This window comes from Clinocottus analis, unplaced genomic scaffold (genome assembly GCF_023055335.1).
Source record: "Clinocottus analis isolate CAN_PGR_092001 unplaced genomic scaffold, fCliAna1.0.p SCAF_9, whole genome shotgun sequence".
In the NCBI taxonomy this organism is placed as follows: domain Eukaryota; kingdom Metazoa; phylum Chordata; class Actinopteri; order Perciformes; family Cottidae; genus Clinocottus; species Clinocottus analis.
The window spans coordinates 18,514,091-18,536,149 of record NW_027176251.1 but is presented as its reverse complement, the minus strand read 5'-3'; the positions used below and the strand labels follow the sequence as shown (position 1 = coordinate 18,536,149).

The 22,059-nt window shown below is 39.4% G+C and overlaps 1 protein-coding gene across 2 annotated transcripts in view; it reads left to right on the top strand.

Moving 5' to 3' along the window:
• The window catches only part of adcy3a (adenylate cyclase 3a), a 34,097-nt gene extending 15,439 nt beyond the window's left edge, over positions 1–18,658 (top strand). Inside the window, exons 8-21 of one of the 2 annotated variants that reach the window (XM_068569375.1) lie at positions 1,506–1,671; positions 1,955–2,074; positions 2,809–2,951; positions 4,134–4,295; positions 4,616–4,703; positions 7,636–7,752; positions 8,427–8,716; positions 9,246–9,327; positions 10,358–10,516; positions 10,729–10,875; positions 11,192–11,305; positions 11,566–11,689; positions 12,141–12,265; positions 14,412–18,658. In XM_068569375.1, the coding sequence (XP_068425476.1) occupies positions 1,506–1,671; positions 1,955–2,074; positions 2,809–2,951; positions 4,134–4,295; positions 4,616–4,703; positions 7,636–7,752; positions 8,427–8,716; positions 9,246–9,327; positions 10,358–10,516; positions 10,729–10,875; positions 11,192–11,305; positions 11,566–11,689; positions 12,141–12,265; positions 14,412–14,591 (2,017 nt within the window). In that variant the 3' untranslated portion in view covers positions 14,592–18,658. Of the gene's footprint in view, positions 1–1,505; positions 1,672–1,954; positions 2,075–2,808; positions 2,952–4,133; positions 4,296–4,615; positions 4,704–7,635; positions 7,753–8,426; positions 8,717–9,245; positions 9,328–10,357; positions 10,517–10,728; positions 10,876–11,191; positions 11,306–11,562; positions 11,690–12,140; positions 12,266–14,411 lie in introns of both variants that reach the window. The other variant, XM_068569374.1, reaches the window with a different exon arrangement.
• The last annotated feature ends 3,401 nt before the right edge of the window (positions 18,659–22,059 follow it).

The following is a 22,059-nucleotide window of genomic DNA, read 5'->3' as shown; positions in this document are numbered from 1 at the left end:
GAAACAGGAAACATTTTAACACAAAAAAAATGACGGGGAGAAAAAGGAAAAAACCTTTGAGAGAGCCAAAGAGGAGGATCTTTTTCCCGGATATACAGAAGTGCAATAGATGTTGTGTGTACAGAATGACCAGCATAATAGAGTTATAAAACATTCAATGCATATGACAGAAATGATTCATATAATGAATAGTGGGTGAAGTTACGACTACCAATACTAACAGCAGGATGTAGTATAATTCTAATGATATTAAAAGCAGTAATGGTATCAGCAGTAACAATAGCCATGCAACTAATAATAATAATAATAATAATAATAATAATAATGATAATAGGAGTGGGTTTCAGGCAGGACAAGGGTCCAGATATAACCACGATCCGTTGAAACCTGTAAGGCGAGAAAGCATAATGGAAGAAGTAGAGTCAGCAATGTGCATAAATTCATCCAGAAGGAGAGAGTGCAGAAGAGAGTGTATCCTAAGATGTCCTCTAGCAGTCTAGGCCTATAAGCAGCATATCTATGCTAGACCAGGGCAAACCTGAGCCTGATCTATAAGCGTTATTAAATATTACTTCAATCAAAGATACTTCCACTTGTGGAATAAGATTCATGTCACAATTACATCTCGGCTCAAGTGGTAAAATTATGTTGTTGTTGCTTTCAGTCCATTTGTCCATCAGTCCACAATATTAAATCCATTCTGTCTTGCTCACTTTATTTATTTATTTACCACTTTTCTTTTATTATTTCAGTTTTAAGTTCCTATTTTCCATCTATTATGCACGATACATTTAGAATGTTTTCATTACTTTGTCCAATTGTTAAACGGCCCTTTCCGACGGAAAACTGAAAGTGAAACTTCTTTAATAACTTCTTCTGTCAATTTGACTAGTTAGGTGAGACTTTCTTTTTGCTGGCTAAAATATGTTTTGCTGCTGCCCACATCCTCGACAGTTCATGGCTTTGCTGCTGTGCTGATGCTCCTGTCTACTTCTCCAAACTGGGGTTGTGCTGACCACTGCAGACTGTAGTAATACACTGACTATTGATAAGAACATCATGCAGCCCCATTTTAAAACACCAGCTCTGTCACTTTAAGCCCCAGGGGCAGGACATCATGCTGAAAACATGGCCTACTTTCTACCTAATGTGCTCACAGCCTGAGAACGTGGGGTTCTGAGAGGATGTTCCTGTGTGTCTTTTGTGAGTGTGCTCTGTGTGACTGACCTGTAGCTGCAGCACTCAGTCTCACCCACACAGTTCATTCCAAAAGGTCTGCTGAAGATAGCACATCGCTGTCTCCTTGATAAGCTTTTTCTCTTGATGTAGGCAGCTCAAGTTTTATTTTAGAGGTCAAAGGGGGATGGCAAGAATGCCGCACAGTTCAACACAAACAATCAAATAGTCCACTTCTGTGTGATGTGTCTTTACAAAACAACTTAACCTCTCCACCTCTGATCTCCTGGTGTTTCTAATCTTTGACCCCTCTGTATTTTGCGGACCAGTCGTGTCCACATCTCACAGAGCACCATGGAATGTCTTCATGGAGAGTTTGATGTAGAGCCTGGGAATGGAGGTGACCGCTGTGACTACCTGAGGGAGAGAGGCATCGAGACCTTTTTAGTGGTTGTTCCTAAAGGACCTGTGGGCAAGAGTGGAATCAATGGTGTAGTGAGTGAAACCTGCCACACACTGCAAATATATGGATTTTGTTTTTCTTCTTATATTCAGCCAACTGATACACAGCGAAGGTACACTGTTATATTTACTATCACATTTGAATAGCTCTTGTTACTAAAAGCTAAATGTTAAAATGATTTCAAAATAAAAGATACTGTATGTGCACCGTTCAAAATACATGGATATGTTGCAAGTGTAAAAAGGAAGTAAGAAAAGTCATTCAACTTTTCCCAGTAATCACTGGGCACTTCCTGTTTGCTTGTTTTTACATTAGAAGCTGTCTGTTACCTCTTCCAACGGAAACTCCCCGCTGTTGATCAACACCACAGAGTGTAACGGCAGTGTGAACACAGCCTGCACCACACCAGAGGAACCAGAAGACCTTGATACGAGGGTAAGCTTACAAGTAGTAGTAACGTTCTGTTGCACAAGTCTCACTGGTGACACCCTAAAAATATAGAGCAGGGGTGTCAAACATACGGATGTCTGCATCAGCAGTGAAAACACTGACGTGGACGAAAAAATATAATCAATAAAAACAATTTTATTTTCACATGATTCATTGTTGTAATTTAGAATTTAGGAAAAAACTAAAAATCTTAAAAAGTTTTTTTTTAATGCAAAGCATTTTAAAAGTTTGCTTTTTAAGGTCTGCAGAGAACAAAAGTTGTGCTGCACTCATTTGTAACTTTAGGTTACATCAAATAAAGTCTTAATTTTTAAATATATGCATCACCTAGATTATTGTTCTGGGTGCCCTGCCTTAGGGTCTCAAAGCCTAGTGGACAACTTTGGCAATATTAGTTTATGTGTCTAGTTTAAAGACCTTAAAATAGGGTTTATCGTCCAAAAACCTTCACCAATGATTTAAACATAGAAAAATATTGTCGTTATTATGCGTTATTATGCTATTATTTTACTGGTCCAGCCCACTTAAGATCAAAATGGGCAGCATGTGGCCCCTTAACTAAACGGCGTGTTTACGATTAAATACAACTTTTTCTTTAAATTTAGTAAATGCGGTTTGTAAAAGGGTGCACCTTATAACCTGCATTTTACGGTAGTAAAATATAAAAAGGGATTATTTGAGTGTTCTCAATTCACCGCTTTTTTTTCCTGTGACTTAAGGTGGTAAATCCATCTTTCCCTAACCCTCGGAGAAGGCTTCGGCTGCGGGATCTGGCTGAAAGGGTTATCGATGCTCAAGAGAACGAACAAGAGCTCAACAAACTGCTCAATGAGGCTCTGCTGGAACGAGAGACGGTCCAAGCGTAAGTGAACACCTGTACTGGTTGACAAACCATGATGAAGCACTACTTTGTGATGTCGGTGGTTTTTGCATTAGTGTGGCATCTTTTGGATCAGCTTTTCATTTTAGTTATGATTTGTTTTTGCTATTGTAAACCACAAATAAGTAGAGCTGGGTTTTGTTGAAAATGTTTAATTCTAGTGCAGATACAATTCCAATAAAATAAAATCATACTTATTCGGGAAAATTACTTAATGATACAAAACTCTTATTTAATTGGAAAAGATGGCAAAGTAAACAAACTGCACTTGTACATAGTTTTTCTACCTATGAAAACACTCACATGCAATGTACCAACCCAACCATGGGGAGCAATTTGGATTTTATTGTTCAACTCGCGGACATTTGAGCATGTGGACAGGAAGGACCAGGGATTAATCATCACTCCACCTCCTGAGCCCCCTGATATGCCCCGTATGTTAACTGATTAGACCGATTAAGAGTCTCACCAGACAACGCCAGTTTAAATACTTAATACATTTTGATACCTGATGCTAAAATCACATTTTCACAATACATGTTAATACCTACAAAGCAATGTAGAAGTTGCACACGATTTTAAACATTTTTTAGAGGCATTATTTTTACTAAATATCTACTCAAGACAGTATCTTTGTTATGTTGACTACACACTGTTGAAGCTATAGTGGAGCTAATAGTGAGGCAAGACACTCTGGAGTGTGCATAAACGTCACATCCTTTGGATTTTATTGGCAAAACCGTCCATTACATAGAAATCAGTCCGCAGGCTGTTTTAGTGAACAAAGATTGTCAGGAAACCCAGGGCAGACTGGCTACTGAACAGTTTGGGAAGATTCCAAACGATCAATCCACCGGATGATGGTCAGAGAGTGTTTATTTTTCAATTTCTGATGTCCGTATTTATTTTTATTTTTTAAAACAAGGAATTTGTGTGACTGCGTCAGATATATATTTGTGAATCCTATTAAAGTGTGGATTATACAGTATTTACATTTATAGACAATTTTTGTGTGCATAAAAAAAATGCAGAATCATTTGTATATATAGATTACAAAGACATTTGTGAATCATTCTGCATTCATTCAAATTGAGACTGATATAATCCCATAAATATAAATATTTAAAAATAGATGTCCATGCTAAGATTTTCTTGTCTTGTCAGACTGAAGGGTAAACACACCAACAAACTCTCCCTGAGGTTCGTGGATCCAGACCTGGAGACTCGTTACTCTGTGGAGAAAGAGAAACAGAGTGGAGCGGCCTTCTGCTGCTCCTGTGTGGTCCTGCTCTTCACTGCAGCTATGGAGGCACTCATCGACCCCTGGTCAGTTTACACGGCCAAGAGTTATTTCTCTTATTATTTTTTTCACAATGTGGCCACGGACATTTTTTGTCCCACTATGTCTGAGACATTAATCGATCTTGATCCTAAATTGATGATCCTATTCGTATGATTTTGCACTCTCTTCTGCGAGGAATCCTCCACTCTTGGGATCCAAATGGTCTTATCACACGCTCTCTGCACTGTTGTTTTCTGTTGATCTGTATGTAGCTGCTAATGACTTGAACAATTAATCTGGTATTGTCGACTACTACCAGTGATACTTTTTCAAGGTTTGTCTGTGTTCATGTGTTATGGAACAGGCTGATTGCAAACTACATCACCTTTGCAGTGGGAGAAATCCTGCTGCTTATCCTGACAATTTGTTCTCTCGCTGCCATCTTCCCTCGAGTGAGTGAACCTATTTTCATATTTTCATTTTATGAGTGTTTTGTCATGTTTTCTCTGCCTGGTCGTACCAGTTTCAACGTTGTCTCCACTATATGGTGGCAGCCAAGTGTGTCGGACCAAAGCCCCAAACCAGCAGAGTATAGCAGTGTATTTGGGGGCCAGGAAACATGGCTTGTCCTCTGCTACTGGAGACACTTTGTTTGTTCTCTTATGCCCGAACACAGTGAAGCCAAGCAAGCTCTCTGACAATTTATGAGCTCCGAATTACAAATGTACCTTTGGTAATGTTTTTTAGAAAATAGTTTAACACAGATTAATGTTTCAGGAAATAAAAAAATGCTTTTAATTAAGAAAATCAGTGTCAATTTATATTAATTATGAAGCTAAAGTCAGGATGAGATCAGTATCAGGACAGGAAGCAGGGGGAAATCACTGATTTCACATGTAGGTATACATAAACAGAAATGGGGAAAATATGTTTTGTAGTTTTAGGGGAAGTTACATTTCGGAACTATATTTTGAGGGACAACAATGGGTGCAGTGACTATGTGCAGTTTACTGAAGTATTGTGGTCCTACTGAGGTTGTACGGTTTCCAAAACCTGTCATCATGCACCATATTTGGAAGCCTGTGCCTATCAAACTCCACATCTGATTCCTAAAAAAAAACTAATTAGCACATTTTCTAAAATGTCAAACTAATTCTTTAAAATCCTTTCCCCAAAATCTTGATATTGCAAGACTTTTGTGGACACACAAACACAGACAGTATTGCAAAAATGGTTCCACTAGCAGCTCTACTTGAGTCAATGTGTTACCCTTTGATGACAGCCCAAAATAGTTTTATAGTTTCCATTAAACATGTGGTGTGCATGGAGCAGTACTTTTCATTCTGCCTTGTCATGGAAATTTAGATATATTGATATCCAGCAGGCAGGTCAGTATTGATTGCTGCTGTCAGTTCAGGTCAGTCAGCAACGTGCACACAGACAGTCAATCACTGAGGAAATAATGCTCTGGGCTCTTTAGAACTTATCAATATCACATCAAATATCACAATCCCATAAGCCCACATTCCCTTTTCCATCTCAGTCCATTAACAGTGGCTCTGGTGTCATAACAAAAAAAGTGAATAATACTTAACCAAGGCTGCATTCCCTTTCGGCACAGGAGGCTACTTAGACGTGCAACAGGAATAGCGATATAATTTATGTTAAATGAATAATGTCTAATTCTACACTAAATTTTGACGTTTTTAGTTTTGGATCATATTCCTGTTAGAGTCATGGGTCCATGCACAAAGTCAAAATAATTTGCCATTGTTTATGGGTTTATTGCTTGTTTATTGCATTGTTTATGGGTTATTGCTTCATCTCATTGGTCTACTTGTGTTTATGGAAATGTGTCTGCTACGTGTGAGTTTATTCGTCGATAGTCGATGCTGCCTGATCATGCTTGATGCTTTGTTTGTGTTATTCATTGAATGAACACGTGCAATGCAATTCAGCGCACCAAAATTTCAGCTAGTTCCATTATCCAACATTAATTAGGGCTGGGCAAAGTTGAAAAAATGATCGCACGATTACTTGCGACTAATTGCATTATACTCCAAATTCAATGATGAAGTAAAAACTACGCTTTTATTTTAAAGTAATGTTATTAGAACAATATACCAGGCACTCTCAGAGCAACAGCAAGTTAACATATATAGTATATAAATCTGTTTTTCTTTTTTTTTCTGAACAGGTACCAGAAAAAACTTTTGTATTTTATCAGGGACCAACATAAACAGTCTCTTCAGTAGTAAAGGTCCCTGTTAGGGACAACCATTCCTTCTTTGGTCCAGTTTGTTGTTTAGTTTAAAGATGTATGTTTAAAGACCAGCAATTGATTAACTTTATTCAAAAGCAATAAGTGCTTTTGATGTTATTGCAGTTTAATGTATGAAAATGTTTTAAAATTACATGAAACCAAGACATGGGTAGAACACGCCATAATTTTTCATTTTCATGATCCGAGGGACAGGGATAGGGATTTGGGGCTGTATAAAATAAACTGAATTGAATTGAATAGTAATACAATATTTTCTTAAAAGTAAAGCAATTTGAAAAGTGAAAATTAGTTTTATATGTTATTACTATTGAGTCTGCATGGATGTTATTTTCAGCCCAACATTGTAGAACAGAGCTGCTGATATTGAGAGCAACAAGTTAGCGGACAGCTGATCGTTTACACTTCATTGGATTTTAAGATATAATGCAGTTTAAGTTTGATTCAGACAGTAGAATTTTTTTTAGAGTGAACCCACTTACTCCAAACCTTTTATTTACAAGAAAAGAGCAATGGAAAACATGTAGGTAGCAGGCATCTCATTTCTAGCCTACTTTTTGAAGTTAATGTTAAAAAGAAATCAGCAAAGCAGGTTTGTTCAGCTGTAGCTAATTAATTGATTACATAGAGGCTAAAATAAAAAAGTTAGTTAATATTCTCTCTGCAGCTAGCGTCTGTATTCAACCTTAAGATTGTTTGTGAGTGTCACTCTGTAACACCACTATGCAAAAGCCAGTGATTAAACAGGGACAATCAGAGTAGTGACTCCTCTTTTGGGAAGTTGTCGTCTAATCACTTCATGCCAGTTTATGATTTTCCCTGTTAAACTTTGATTCATATCAACATTTGAATATGATCAACCTAATAGTTCTGAGTCAGGACCTTCAGTATTTGGAGTAGTAGCCCATGAAGCATAATATTTTTCAATTTTCAAATATTATGCTGCTCAACTTATTTACAGGCTTTAAATATTAATTAAAAACTCCAGTGTTTCTGCTTTCTTAGCCAACAACAGGTAAGTTGACTTGGAAAATAAACCTAATGAGATTTCATAGGAGATTTGTTTGGGTTTGTGTTTGATAAGTGGATCTGGTGTATGTCAGGTATTTCCCCAGAAGCTGGTGTCTTTCTCCACCTGGATCGACCACACCCGCTGGGCTCGTAACACCTGGGCTATGGCAGCCATCTTCATACTCACCATGGCCGACATCGTGGACATGGTGAGCAGATCCCTGCTGTTTTTTATAGCCGCGAATAACAAAACCTGTGTTCATGGGGCTTTCTTCCTATCCTTATTAAAGAGCTTGTTTTTTCAATTTGAGAGCATAACTTATTAATTTCACTTATATTTAGTCATGCTTTCCCTCAAAACCCTGATTGCATTCGGATTTGCTCTGTAAACTGTATTTCTCATCTTTTCAAGGATTTGTTTGTATTATAGTAAATGAAAAAGTTTTATTCCAAAAGTTGGCACTAAAGCAAAGGAAGTACAGGGCCAGTTTAACGTGTAACCGCCTATCAGGAGCTATGAAAGCACCTGCAAAAAGGCAGGAATCATTTCATTGGTCAACATTACAACTGGCATTATATTGGTTGGGTTATTTTAAAAGAATTATTGCAGAAAACAATTCAGAGAGCAGAGAAGAGGAAATGTTCCACGAGCACATAGAAGCAGCCCGAGTGTGACCAGGAGGGCGGAAGTGCAGGAAATCTATGCAAGTATTAACATATCGAAGTGAAACCATAAAGAATAAAAGCACAAACGGGCTATTTTAATGTGAAGACATTAAAGACATTTTGATGGAAATCCATATTTTAAAAATAATAGTGATATACTATAATATCACTGAATAATAGTACTGAGCTCCTAACTGTCTGTCTCTCCATTGTCTAGCTGAGTTGTCTGCCTCAAATCCCAGACTCAGGCAGCACCACAATGGCCCCGTCCTCCTTGTCTTCCTCTTCCTCCTCCTGGTCTGGCCCTGACGGTTGTCTGGACAACCCCAAATATTACAGCTACATTGCTGTGCTGGCACTGATGGCCACCACCATGCTGGTTCAGGTCAGTCACATGGTCAAGCTCACACTGATGCTGCTCATCACAGTGGCCACCGGCATTGTTAACATCTACAGCTGGAGGGACATCTTCGACCGCTATGACATGGCCCGCTTTCAGGACTACAGGTGAGGCAATAAAGGATGCAGTATCATCTGTGTAAAGCAGCTGTCTTTATACCTCTTGTAGCACATTCACCTCAGGTGCTCGAGGCCTCGAGATCCTTTCTGAAAATGTTGTCATTCAAGACAATTTTGCAGCCTGTACTGACCTCAGCTAAGTGATTATGCGATCGAACAAACAAGTGATTTCAAGTTGAGGGGTAATGCAAATCGATTTTTGTCTTCCACTCCATGAGCGGGACATGGAGGTCAAATTTGTGGTTGACGCCCGGTCATGGGCTCTACCTCTTGGACATGTAAGACTCCTTTTCAGGGGAGGGTGATTTCAATTCCGTTGTACCTCAACTCTCAGGTAGCAAAATGGTTTGATAGTATTCCCTTGAGTCCCTTAGAGAGCTCCGCCTTTGTTTATAGAACTAGGCTTACAATAGTGTGTGCTTTTGTTCAATAACTTAACATACAGTAATCGCAGGGTTGGGGTTTTTAAACACTGTTATTAAAGCAGAAATTGTCAATATGTTGTTCTTCTGCGCAGGTCATATCTGGTGCCCTCCAAGTTCACAATGACGATTATGATCTTCATTATGATGGTCAGCTTCTATTATTTCTCCCGACATGTAAGTAAACATCTTCTTTGTTCAATGTACATCAACAGCATACAGAAAGATAGCACATTTTGCAATGTAGTGATGCTGTTAAAGACACGTCATTAATCCTAGATGATGATGACCTCTACCCTGATATCTGAATTTTTAAATAAAGAAGGAAAATGTTGATGTAATTCGAAATGTTATAAACCCTAATTTAAAAAACTTAATTTGGATAAATATGTAGGAACATCTGATGTACTGTGCAAAGTAATTAACGTTACAGAAAAATCTAATCATTAGCAATTTACAACATTTTTCTTGCGAAAGTCTAGATGCAGGACAAATAAATGCACAATATTTTTGTGTAAAAATAAAATAGTGTAAAGACAAGCCAGAAATCTCACAGCCCTAAACTGTATATTAGAGCATATATTTGGATATTAAAGTAACCCAGCAAGGTGCCAAATTAAGTATTTTTTACTGAACACTAACAAGGTATCCATAACCAAAATTCCATAAAAAGAGGAGAAAACAAGCTCCTCATTTCACTCTTTGTGCATTGTTGCAACAGAGAGAGGGGCAGGTAACCAACCACCTATTTGTTCAACTTGACAGATGTGCTGCAACAGCTGTGAGATTAAAACAATAAAATTGATATGATCCTTTTTTCTTGAACCATTGATAATCTTAGCTGCTGCATTTTTGGACCAATTGAACCATACATATTCATGCTGGTTGAACAAATGTATTTATAAAGTATTGTCTTTTTACTCTTGAGTGTTTTATTGCTGTATCAGTAACGATGGTAATATTCCCCTAATCGGCTTGTTGACTTTACTCAGTGCTTGTGATTATGTGTGTTTGTGTGTTTGCAATTTGTTAGGTTTGTTTGTATCTGTCATTTTCTTCGGTAAATTAGCAAATCAAATTTAGTTAAAACATGCTCTTTTGAAATCTTTTTTTTTGTACTTTTAGGAATTAACGTTGTCTTGTAAGTGTATTGATCACCAAATCCATATACTGGTCAAATGCTGACAGTCCCTGTTGCTGCTTGAAGGTAGAGAAGCTTGCCCGCACCTTGTTCCTGTGGAAGATTGAGGTCCATGAGCAGAAGGAGAAAGTGTATGAGATGAGACGCTGGAATGAAGCACTGGTGACCAACATGCTGCCTGAACATGTGGCTCGACACTTCCTGGGCTCCAAGAAAAGAGATGAGGTAAAATCCACACCATGTTGAACCTTATTTCAGTGTGTGGCCTGTGGCATGTTATTTAATGTATTACACTTTTAAAAAGTCAGGATATCTCTTCTCTGTCTTTTATTAGGAAATCCTGCATGTTCACCTGTCGTATTCTTCTCATAGTTTCGTTAATTTATTCCACAAACCTCCTGATGTCTTCCTCTCCACATTGTTAATGTGACCTACAGGAGTTGTACAGCCAGTCCTACGATGAGATTGGAGTCATGTTTGCCTCAATTCCCAACTTCTCTGACTTCTACACAGAGGAGAGCATCAATAATGGAGGAATCGAGTGCTTACGGTTCCTCAATGAGATCATCTCTGATTTTGACAGTGTAAGCTGCTTGCCTCATTCTGCTTCTGTGTGTTTTCCTAGTGTTAGTGTTTGGAGACACACAGCATGATACTGTAATGACACCCAGCATGAGACATGCAACAGTGAATTTAATAGGCATTCATGAATACAAGTTGTAACTTTTTGCTAGCTTTAGCACCGTCAAATTCCATTAATTATGCTGCCTGTCTGCTGAGCATTAGGATTTCCTCTTGACCGAAAGTACAGTCGCTGTTTTCGAAGTAATCAGCGAGTCAGTCCCTGTACTTTTATCCTCAGTTCATATAAACCTCCCCTTTTATCTGTTTCCATGTCAGCTGCTGGATGAAACTCAGTTCCGCTGCATCACAAAAATCAAGACCATCGGCAGCACCTACATGGCAGCATCCGGTGTCACCTCAGATGTCAGCAATGGCTACACCTGCATGAAGGTCAGACGGGTCACATGACTTCTCCGCACTTCAGTGTGTCTCTGACACAGCAACAGTGAAAATTCACTCTAAAAGTAGAAATCCATAATTGCATCACTATGCTGTTGAGAATACAATGTGGTGATTATTCTGAATAATATGAACATCATACTATATGGAGACTTGGTCTTTCTTTGGCTTTACAAATGATCATCTCAGTTCTGCTAAAATGCTTATTGTTTTTTCCAATCATGATAACGGAGGGCTTTGTTTGACAGAAGGAGGAGCAGTCTGACAGAGAGCGCTGGCAGCACCTGGCAGACCTGGCAGACTTTGCTCTGGCCATGAAGGTCACACTCATGAACATCAACTACCAGTCATTCAACAACTTCATGCTACGCATCGGTACGTGTTGCCCCCTTCACACTACGTGTTTTTTCTGTGCGTTATACGTGTTATTAATGTACTACAGATTTCTGAATAAGACCCGGTAGGTCTATAAACTGGCAGGTCTATATTATTATGAGGATGGAATTAGTGCTGTGAAAAACGACTATATATATATATATATATATATATATATATATATATATATATATATATATATATATATATATATATATATATATATATATATACACACCGAATGTATTAAGGCAATAATATGGTAATATGATGGACAAACAAAGAACATTTACTAACCTGCTTCATATAAAGGCCTTGATCTTTCGCTGGTTGAGTTAATGTTTGAGCATTATTGGTGTGAATGCTGGATGCGTTAAGCATTCTTGCAGGTATAGTATTTGTAATCATTGTCTGAATCTTACATGTCCCTCGTGTCATCTCTCTCCTCCAGGTCTGAATAAAGGGGGAGTGTTAGCAGGAGTGATTGGTGCTCGAAAGCCCCACTACGATATCTGGGGCAACACTGTGAACGTGGCGAGTCGCATGGAGTCTACAGGGGTCATGGGAAACATCCAGGTACAACACTGAGCTTTACTGCAGGTTTCTGGATTACTAAACAGTGTTTATACAACTTTCAAAATGAGTACTGTTTCGAATAGTTTTAAAGCTTTGGTACAGAAGCATGTCTGAATCCAGATTCAGTTAACCTGGTTAAAGTGTTTTTCAAGAGACGGTTTCTTTGTGTCTGTGCATCTTTACATATAATGACTAGCGGAGGTGTTTACCTCACTACATTCTACTCAAGCACACATTCCAGTGCTACTACAGATGTTTAAGTTTGGATATTTCTCCAAAATCTGCAAAACAAAATAAAGTGGAAATTCAAGTAACCACATTTTCATAAATCCTGCAACGGTATGGCAATATGAACACAACATATAAACTATGTTTTTAAAAAAATTAAATTTGTGAAATCAAAAATCTCGGCTGAGCCCAACATCGTCATGTTAACAGTACATGACAGTTAATCTGTCGTGTACTGTTAACATGACGATGACAAATGAAAAAAAAGCCTTGACATGACATGACAGAACAGCAGCGTACAAACGTTGAATATAGAACATGGCTGTCTTTACGCCAGACCACAGAGCCCTGCCGATATTGTCCATAAACAATAAAACCATATGAAAAAGACATGTTTAAACTAGTATATGTATAACAGAAACAAGTTGCATATATAGATTCCACAGTGTTCTATTTCTTTGTAAAAGAAATGACCAAATTCAACTTGTTCTTCTTTTTTAATCATTCATAGCAATATAAATGTGTAATACTGCACAAATAAAAATGTTTAAGTATTTCTTCAAGCCATGACTGCTGTTGCCATAGATCTGAAGGACTTGCAGCCACAGTCATATGTGACAGGAGCTAAAACAGTCCCAGAAATGCTTTCAGTGTATATAAAATATATCTAGGAGTGATATCCTCACACAGAAGTCAAGAGGGAAGTGTGTATTGTCAGCTGATTGGTCCCAGGACTGCTTATGCAAGATGGTAAACAGGTCTGGCTTTGTACATCCCATACCTAAGGGTACATTACACACAGTGCTTCCCTTTCTCGACATGTGAAGGATACCCAATCTCTTTACAGCCTGTGCTGAGGTTGACATACAGTGTCATACCCCCCCGACACACACACACACACACACACACACACACACACACACACACACACACACACACAAAAACACACACACACACACAGAAATGATAAAGTCAAGTGGCCAGCTGACCACAAGCTGGTCACAAGGACCCTTCAAGGGGAAATACTGTACAGGCATGTGGTTAGTTACAAAGACATACAGAGTAACACAGGGCTCTTAAGTGTCATACATTAAGCGTGACAGTCACGCATTTCGGTCTTAAGTCACACCCTCCCGCCACACATCGTATTTCTCACGCTGAAAAAAAACTCTAGGCTATTTAATTTGCAGCAGCGCGCAAACATGACCTGGTCGCGCTGCCCTCACCACGGAGGAATTGAGCACGTCTCTTAGAAATGGGCTACACAAATAGCCAATCAGAAAAACATATCTGTTGTATCTGGGTAAGAGGTAATGACAGGCGACGTCTGGCGGCGCGTATTTTGTTGTCGTCGTCGTTCCCCTAGTCGTTGCCCTGGTAACAGGATGAATAAATGATTAACCTTAGTTAACACAAGCACATTGCTCTGTGCCTCCGAGGTGATAAAATCAAAGGTCATTGTTTGTTAACGCATTCATCAGAACAACTCGTTAATAAAGAGGCATGTGTCCGTCATCTTTTTGCAAAGTTCTTCTGCCTGCAAGCACACTATATCAGTGAGTGGTGCAGCTTAGACAATTATAGTGGTTATTTACCTCAAAACAAGTCGACATGTAGACAAGTCTGCAGGAACTACTGCTGCTTTGAGAGCAAATTTCACACACACTGTGAATGTATATCTTTTTTTTAAGAAGACCTTTCTTTGATCTGCATGGACAGAGTTTATGAACAGTAACTAAGACTCGTCGCCATGCTTCATTTCATATCAAACATTGTTATAGTCCAATGCTGCATCTGTCCTTGAGGATGTTTTAACAGAGGTAGTCAGAATCCCATGTTCATGTGCTCCTCTGTGCTGATTTAGTTTGTTTTGTTCTGCAAACACAAATACAATTGTTTGTGTGTGTGTTGCCCCCAGGTGGTGGAGGACTGCTACAACATCCTGAAGGAGTACGGCTTCCGCTTTGTGAGGAGAGGCCCCATCTTTGTGAAGGGGAAAGGGGAACTGCTCACTTATTTTCTGAAGGGGAGAGACAAACAAGGCTCATTTATCAATGGCTCCTCTGTCACTCTGCCACACCAGGTTGTGGACAGTTAAGGACTGCCCCCACACACACACATACACACACACACACACACACACACACACACACACTCCCTAGCGATCACCTTTGTGATGATTGCCAGAGAGAGTTTTTTTAAATGAAAAGTAATTTGCCTAAAATTGCTAATACCTGGGTCCTAATATCTGAACTTAACTGAATGTTTACAAGTCAAATTAAAACACCACTGACACACTTTATACACACCTGTGACAACACACCACTCATTACCAAACACACATACACTGTCTGTGGAAAGATATATGTGCCAGTAGAGATTGTATTTAAATGTGAATTCCATGTTCAAGATGAATCACAGAACTCAAAACATGAATATTGGATAAATGAATGAATTTTAAAAAAAGATTAGAAACGGACAGGAACACCAGGCAACTTGACACACACACACACACACACACACACACACACACACTATATGAAATTAAAACTACAAGAAATAGAAATTTAAAAGAAATGTTAGGAAATTCTTTGAAAGAGATCCAGGATTTTGCCCCCATCCTCATGTAAGGGAGGTGAATGGAATTCCATTAGTGAGTATATGGAGTCTTCTGTGACACAACAAAAGTGATATGAAACAGCTTTCTCTACCACACTGACGGTGTCTATGAGTGAGATTGGCTCTGACACACCAGTGGCATCGGCTGCAGGTCAATCATAAAAGATGGATCAGTTTCAGTAGCTACCGATCAGACCCGTGGCATTTTGGTTCTGTGGTACGCACCTTAACCACTCAGTTATCAAAACTCACTGTATTCAATTCAAGTGTAAACACATGTCATCTTGCTTACGCAACAGATTGTAGTTTTGGAGTTATTGGAATGAAAATGTTGTTTTGAATTCAACCTTTCAGCATGAGGGTGACTAATTCAAACATCATTTAATTTGAATACAATGATGGTCTTTATCTCTTTCCATGAACATGTCTCGGATAAAAACAGAACATTGATCACAGACACACACAGCCTTTTAGCAAACACGCCAGTTTTGATGCCATTTCCTCAGCACATTCACACTCCGTGGCTTTTGGATGCCCGGCCTAAATTTTGGACCGCTGACCATTTACAGAGTACTTCCATGTATGTATGGAAACTTAACAAACTCATCTGAGCTCAAATTTCCTGTCTTTGATGAGGAAGAGGCTGTGGAAGTCGACAAATGAGAGGCCAGAGTGTGACGATACAGACTGATATGCCACCTGTTGCTGCCGATGTGTGGTTGTTTATAATAGTGTGTGCGCATAGTGTATTTTTCCACAGTCAAAGTATTATCTCTCCCTGATCAGATATGTCAGTACTGTGCTCTCCTCTCTGCTACTGCAACACTGGCTTCTGGGTGGTTCTGTGCCTCGGAGTGTTGAACATGAAGGAGAACATGTGTGTGTACTTTTGTGTTTTAGGGGAGGGACAGGTGACTGTCCAGAAAGTAGCACACATGGAAGAAATATTTTTCACACACATTCTGGATTGATGGAAGTGCCTATGACAGCTGTGATCACCATGTTTTCATGTAGTTAAAACCATTTCATGGCTTTTACAGGCAGGGAAAATTCTCCAAATCCATTTCGCAATGCTGTGAAAGGACCATTCCTGTTTATTTCAACTTGTCATTTCTATCTGTTATAATACAGTTGATAGCTGAGCTATGCAGACACCCAAAAATGGGTCTCACGGGTCGAGAAACACCAGCAGTCAGAGAACCTGACACCAACGGGTTAGTTAAACTTATTGAAAGAGACAAGAAGGCAAACTAAACGATTAATTAATTACCAGTTTTAAGTTTTAACTCCACTTCCTATCGTGTTGGACAGTTTTCCTGGGATATAAAGTTTAGACTTAAAAGTTCAAACTTCATATGAAATGGTATAGATTAGTTAATTAAAGTGTTCGTATCCAACCTGTGAGAATATCGGACCACACGTGTTTCTTGACCCATTAGACCTATTTCAGTGATGTCATGTGACATATAATCTCTACAATTAACATGGCGAGGGGATAGTCAAAAGCCAAAAAAGGACACAAGCTGTCATAAACTGGAATTTTTCTTCCACTCCATGGTAGTCATGTGGATAAAGAAGTCAGAGTAAATTAAATTATGAAAAAAGGACGACGGCAACAAAAAGTTCAAATACATGATGTTGAACTCATTGTAGCCTTCCACATTGTTTGCACAAGATTTGGATCAACTCCATTTCCACCTTGTCAGGCTGGTCTTATCCAGCAGACTGAGCTAAATCATGAAAAATTAATGTGCCATTATTTCTATGTTGACCTGATATTAACTTTCAATCTGCACCTGGATAATGATATCTGATTATGAGGCCTTTGCACCTGGAATGAATACCCATTCTGGTTCTCTCAATTCTGCCTGCATTGTAGTCAGATCTCAATACACAACCTAGGTGAGCCAGCTGACTTTATGTTCCAGCTTTGCTTTGACACTGCTGTCTAACCACAGTGCTATTAAGTAATAGTGTCATTGATAGCCATCCAAGTTGGAGGATCTTTCAAACTATACAGGCCTTTTTGAACACTGCTACGATCTGATAAAAAAATGCCAGCCAGACCACCTTCAGAAAGGGATTTACATGTGGATTTCCTGATCCAGATAAGGTATCTGGATACAGATCTTTAGCTCTTGTACCAGGTGGAAATGGTGTCTCACTCCTCTAGTAAAGTCTGGCCTGAAGTTGACTATCATATGTGTGTCTTGTTAGTCTCTGCTTGCTAGGTTTTGGACAGGGCCGACATGGACATTTCTCACAGACATGCACAGGGTCCTGCATATGCCATCGTTTTTACAGTTGCACTCGTGACTGATGAAATCGCACAGATTCTCCAACTCTCAGATTCTCCAAACCTGGGCAGGTGAAAAAATTCACATCACTTGTACCCGTGGTTATGTGGACACAAACAGTCAAATTCACTTCGAGGAGTTTACGTCTTCTCAAAGCTTTAGGAGGTCTCACCACGTGAGTCATCAAGGACCCTCTACCATGTAAGGTGCAACGGTTTGACACTTAAATCAACATGATAATGTCATGGGTCAGTTAAAGATTAGAAAACAAAACAAAAAGGGACCTAATCGGATGACATTTTGGACCAATTGCAGGCAAAGCGTGTGTTTGGAAAAGGTGAGCAAGGCTATCAATAGGTCTGATTAGCCAGTCCACTCTAACGCAGGGGTTCTCTTTGGTCATAAACATAATTTGCTTGTGATTACACATACAATTTGATTGCATTAAGGGATCTTCTGACATTACTTCACCTAAAGTTTTTATGTGGGATGACATGCAGTGACATGCAGGAGAATGGGCTCTGGAAGCAGATGTACTGTCTGTGTGTTTTGAGTGAAAGGAAATGTATACTGCTGATTGTAAAGCTCATTAATGTCTCCATAGAATGGGATGAAAGTGCAATAGTTTCTTCTTCTACAAACCTGTCACTCTCCTCTCAAGGAAAGGTTTAATCATTCCTTCCCCTTTAATTCATATTTTTATAATGTAATGTACAAGTTCTGTTATATTTAAAGTGAAAACGTGAAAGGACTTAATGTGTCCTAGTTGCACATAGAGTTTAGACAGTGTTTGTTGGTCAGATTTATTTATTGGAAATGACAGGGACATTGTTTTTTTCTTACATATATGTGAAAGTGCCAATGATAAAGGAATAGCTTTCAATGAAACCACAGCTGTTTCCTGATTTGTATTGTAAAATAATCTCAGGCTTGGGAACAACATTTCAATAATGTGTCATAATTCCAGATTTTTTTTAGCTAAGCAACAACACATCACTGAAACGCGGCCTGGAGAGCCCATGGCAGCAAGGCCATGCTGACAGCGTCAAAACAACAAACCAATTCAATCTTGTGGTTCTAGTTGTTTTCATTCAGCTTTTGTCAAATTTACTGCAGAACTGTGATTCCACAGTTCTAGTGATTTCAATAAGGGAAACTCTAGACCACATTTCTGGTTTAAAGTTGAAATCATTTCTCATTCAGTGTACCCTCTTTCATTTCAGTTGTCATCATCAGGTGAGTTAATTAAAAAGAAAATCCAAAAAGATGTCCTTCAGTGTAAATGATTATTGCACAATAGGTAGAAACTACAGTAACTTGATTCTGGAAGAGTTCATCATCTCTACAATGTCTCAATGTTTCTGCAGAGTGACAGGATTGAGCAGATAAGCTGACAAGGGATCAACTAATGAGTCAGTCAAGCACTGGCAGGAGCCTCATCGTCACAGCTGTTGCTTTTCTTTAATTTTGACTTTTTTTAAGATGTTTATTTGTGCATGCTTGAAGTAGATTTAGCTCTGTGCGTGCTTTGAGAAGAAAAAAATACTATATACCGCATTGTGTTAATACATCATGTATCCATATACTGTATATACAGGTGAGTAACACTACAAAACAAGTAATATATCAGAAAGTATTAGAAGTGGAAATTAAAATGTTCCGTTGTGGGTACAAAACTGAAAGTACAAGAAAAGTAAACAGTGGACGAACAGAATCTAAGTAATATAAGAAACACAATATAATAAGTCTACAGTTTGTCCTAGTTAAAGGGGGAAAAAAGCCTTTACCGACAAAGAAGCTCAATTAAGTTTTAAAATAAAACTCAACACTGTTTGTTGAATGGATTTTCATGGATTTTTAGTTTAGTAAAAGCTGTCATTGTCTCCAGGAAATACTTAATTAAAGGGTCGCCCTGATTCTCTGCTCTCAATTATTCACAATTAAATGAACCTGTTAAAATTTAAAATATGTGTAACAAATGGTGATTACATGCTGAAGCTGCCTGTAAACAAACACATCTGGACGTGTACAAAATATAAAACATTTTCTCATTGAGACTTGGATCACACCAGACAACACATCTACCCCAACTCTCTGAAGAAGGCAAGAATTAACCATCTCCTGAAGGAACCCACTCTCAACCCGTCGGAAGTCCACAACTACAGACCTGTCTCTCTCCTTCCCTTTCTTTCCAAAACTCTGGAGCAATCTATCTTTGACCAAGTCTCCTCCTTCATCCCCCAGAACAACCTTCTGGACCCTCACCGGTCTGGAGTCAAGACAATCCACTCAACTAAGACTGCTATCTCTGAGCAGCTTCACATTGCTAGAGCAGCTTCTCTGTCCTTACCCTCCTAGACCTTTCTGCTGCCTTCAAAATTGTGAGCCACTTATCTCCTCTCTCAGGACCTTGGTATCACAGGGACTGTACTAGCCCTCTTCTCATCCTACCTCAACAACCACACCTACTGGGTAACTTGGAGACGATCTGTGCCGGAACCTTGTCGTCTCAAACTGGGGTCCCTCAAGGCTCTGTCCTGGGTCCTCTTCTCTCTACACTTATTCTCTTGGCTCTGTCATTCGCTTGCATGGCTTTTCCTACCATAGCTATGCTGATGACACCCAACTGATCCTCTTGTTTCCCCAATCAAAAACACAGGTAGCAGCATGAATCTCTGCCTGTCTGACTGATATCTCTCAGTGGATGTCCGCACACCACCTGAAAATCAATCCTGACAAGATTAAACTACTTTTTTCCTTCCAGGAAAAGGCTCTCCAACCCACGACCTCACTATTATCTTCTACAACTCTGCGTTGGCCCTGACCCCGACTGCCAAGAACCTTGGTGTGACTCTCAACAGTCTGTGAGAGTCACACCAAGAGTCACACCTCTCTCTCACTGCCAACATTACCGCAACAACTCGTTCCAGTAAGTACATACTGTACAACATCAGGAGAATAAGTCCCCTTCGCCCCTCCCTCAGAAGGCGGCACAGGTTCTTGTCCAGGCTCTGATCATCTCGCGTCTTTACGACTGCAACTCCCTTCTAGCAGGTCTACCTGCGAACGTTAGTCAAACTCTACAGCTCATCCAGAATGCAGCAGCTTAACTGGTCTTTAACCTCCCGAAATTCACTCACACTACTCTGCTCCCCCGCGGCCGTCACTGGTTACCGGTGGCCGCCCGCACCCGATTCAAAACATTGGTACTGGCATACCGTGCTACGAACAGATCGGGTTTAATCTACATCCAGGACATGGTAAAAACGTACACACCAGTTCGTTCACTCCACTCAGCTTCTGCCAATCAGTGTGTAGCTGCGTCACTGCGAGCTAAACACTCAACAAATTGATGACTGTTTGTGGTCTTGGCTCCTCAATGGTGGAATGAGCTCCCCATTGACATCAGGACAGCAGAAAGTGTCTACATCTTTTGTCACAAACTAAAAACACATCTTTTTTCGACTACATCAAGAATTAGGAAGCTAGTACAGTACTAGCACTTTAGTAGCACTTAAATGGCACTTACTGATAGCTTTAACGGTTGAATGCACTTATTGTAAGTCGCTTTGGATGAAAGCATCAGCTAAATGCGTCAGCTCGCCTATTTGTTGACAGGCGAGGTGGGGCTTGTTTGAAATGTATTTTAATAAGATGGATATGTGTTCACAACTGATGTAATCTCTGTTTCCCTTTTTGAGAATTAAGTAAAATTCAAAAGATTTGGCCTCAAAAGAAAAGCCTCATCAATCTAACTCTACAGAGTTGAGTGAGCATGTTGGCTTTTTACAATAACTTTGACACTGCAAACAAAAGTAATGAGGAGCAATCTAATATAGAGTAGAAGGACCCTGGACTACACAAGTGTTCAACTGGATCTGCCAGTATTGTGGCTGAAGGTATAGCCTACATATGCATGTGACCCAGCACTGTAATGCAGGCAGGTGAGGCCCCCAGAGCTAACTCTGAGTGGGCCCCTTCCTGCAACACAGGGCAAGTGGGTTTCACGATCTTTCACAGTGAGGATACATATCGTTTCAAACACACCAACATGTCACGTATTACTTCAGAACAAAGATGATGGAGTTAATAAGTGCATTTTTAACTGTTGAAGCTTTTAAAAACATTTGATATTGTGTATATTGCTACGGTGCCCTTCAACGGCTGTGACTGGAAATATTGGATCTTTGAAATAAAAGCTCAGGGCAACGTAACGAAATGACCTGAATGTGTTTGTCAAGAACACACCCATTGTGAATGACAACGAATATGCAGAAGGGCCGGCAGTCAGACTTAAGTCATGTTTAATTCTTGTCTTCATATAAAATGAATCATTCACATTTGATTGTATCCTTTTACAGTATAACTATTACTGCATAAACACATGAAGAAGCAATTATGATGTGAGCGCCTGAGGTGCCTAATGTTTTTATACCAGTGGTATAATGGGCTGATATTGAAATACACAAATGAACTACAATATCACTGGCCTGTAATTTGAACAATTTAAACTGAATTTCAAATTGGACTGGGACATTATAGATGTAAATTTAAAATAGAGGACAGCGCCCCTAACGACGACGCAGCCCATGCGCAGCACGCGCAAAAAGACGTGAAGGAATTTCCGCTGACGTCAATGCGTATGTCTAT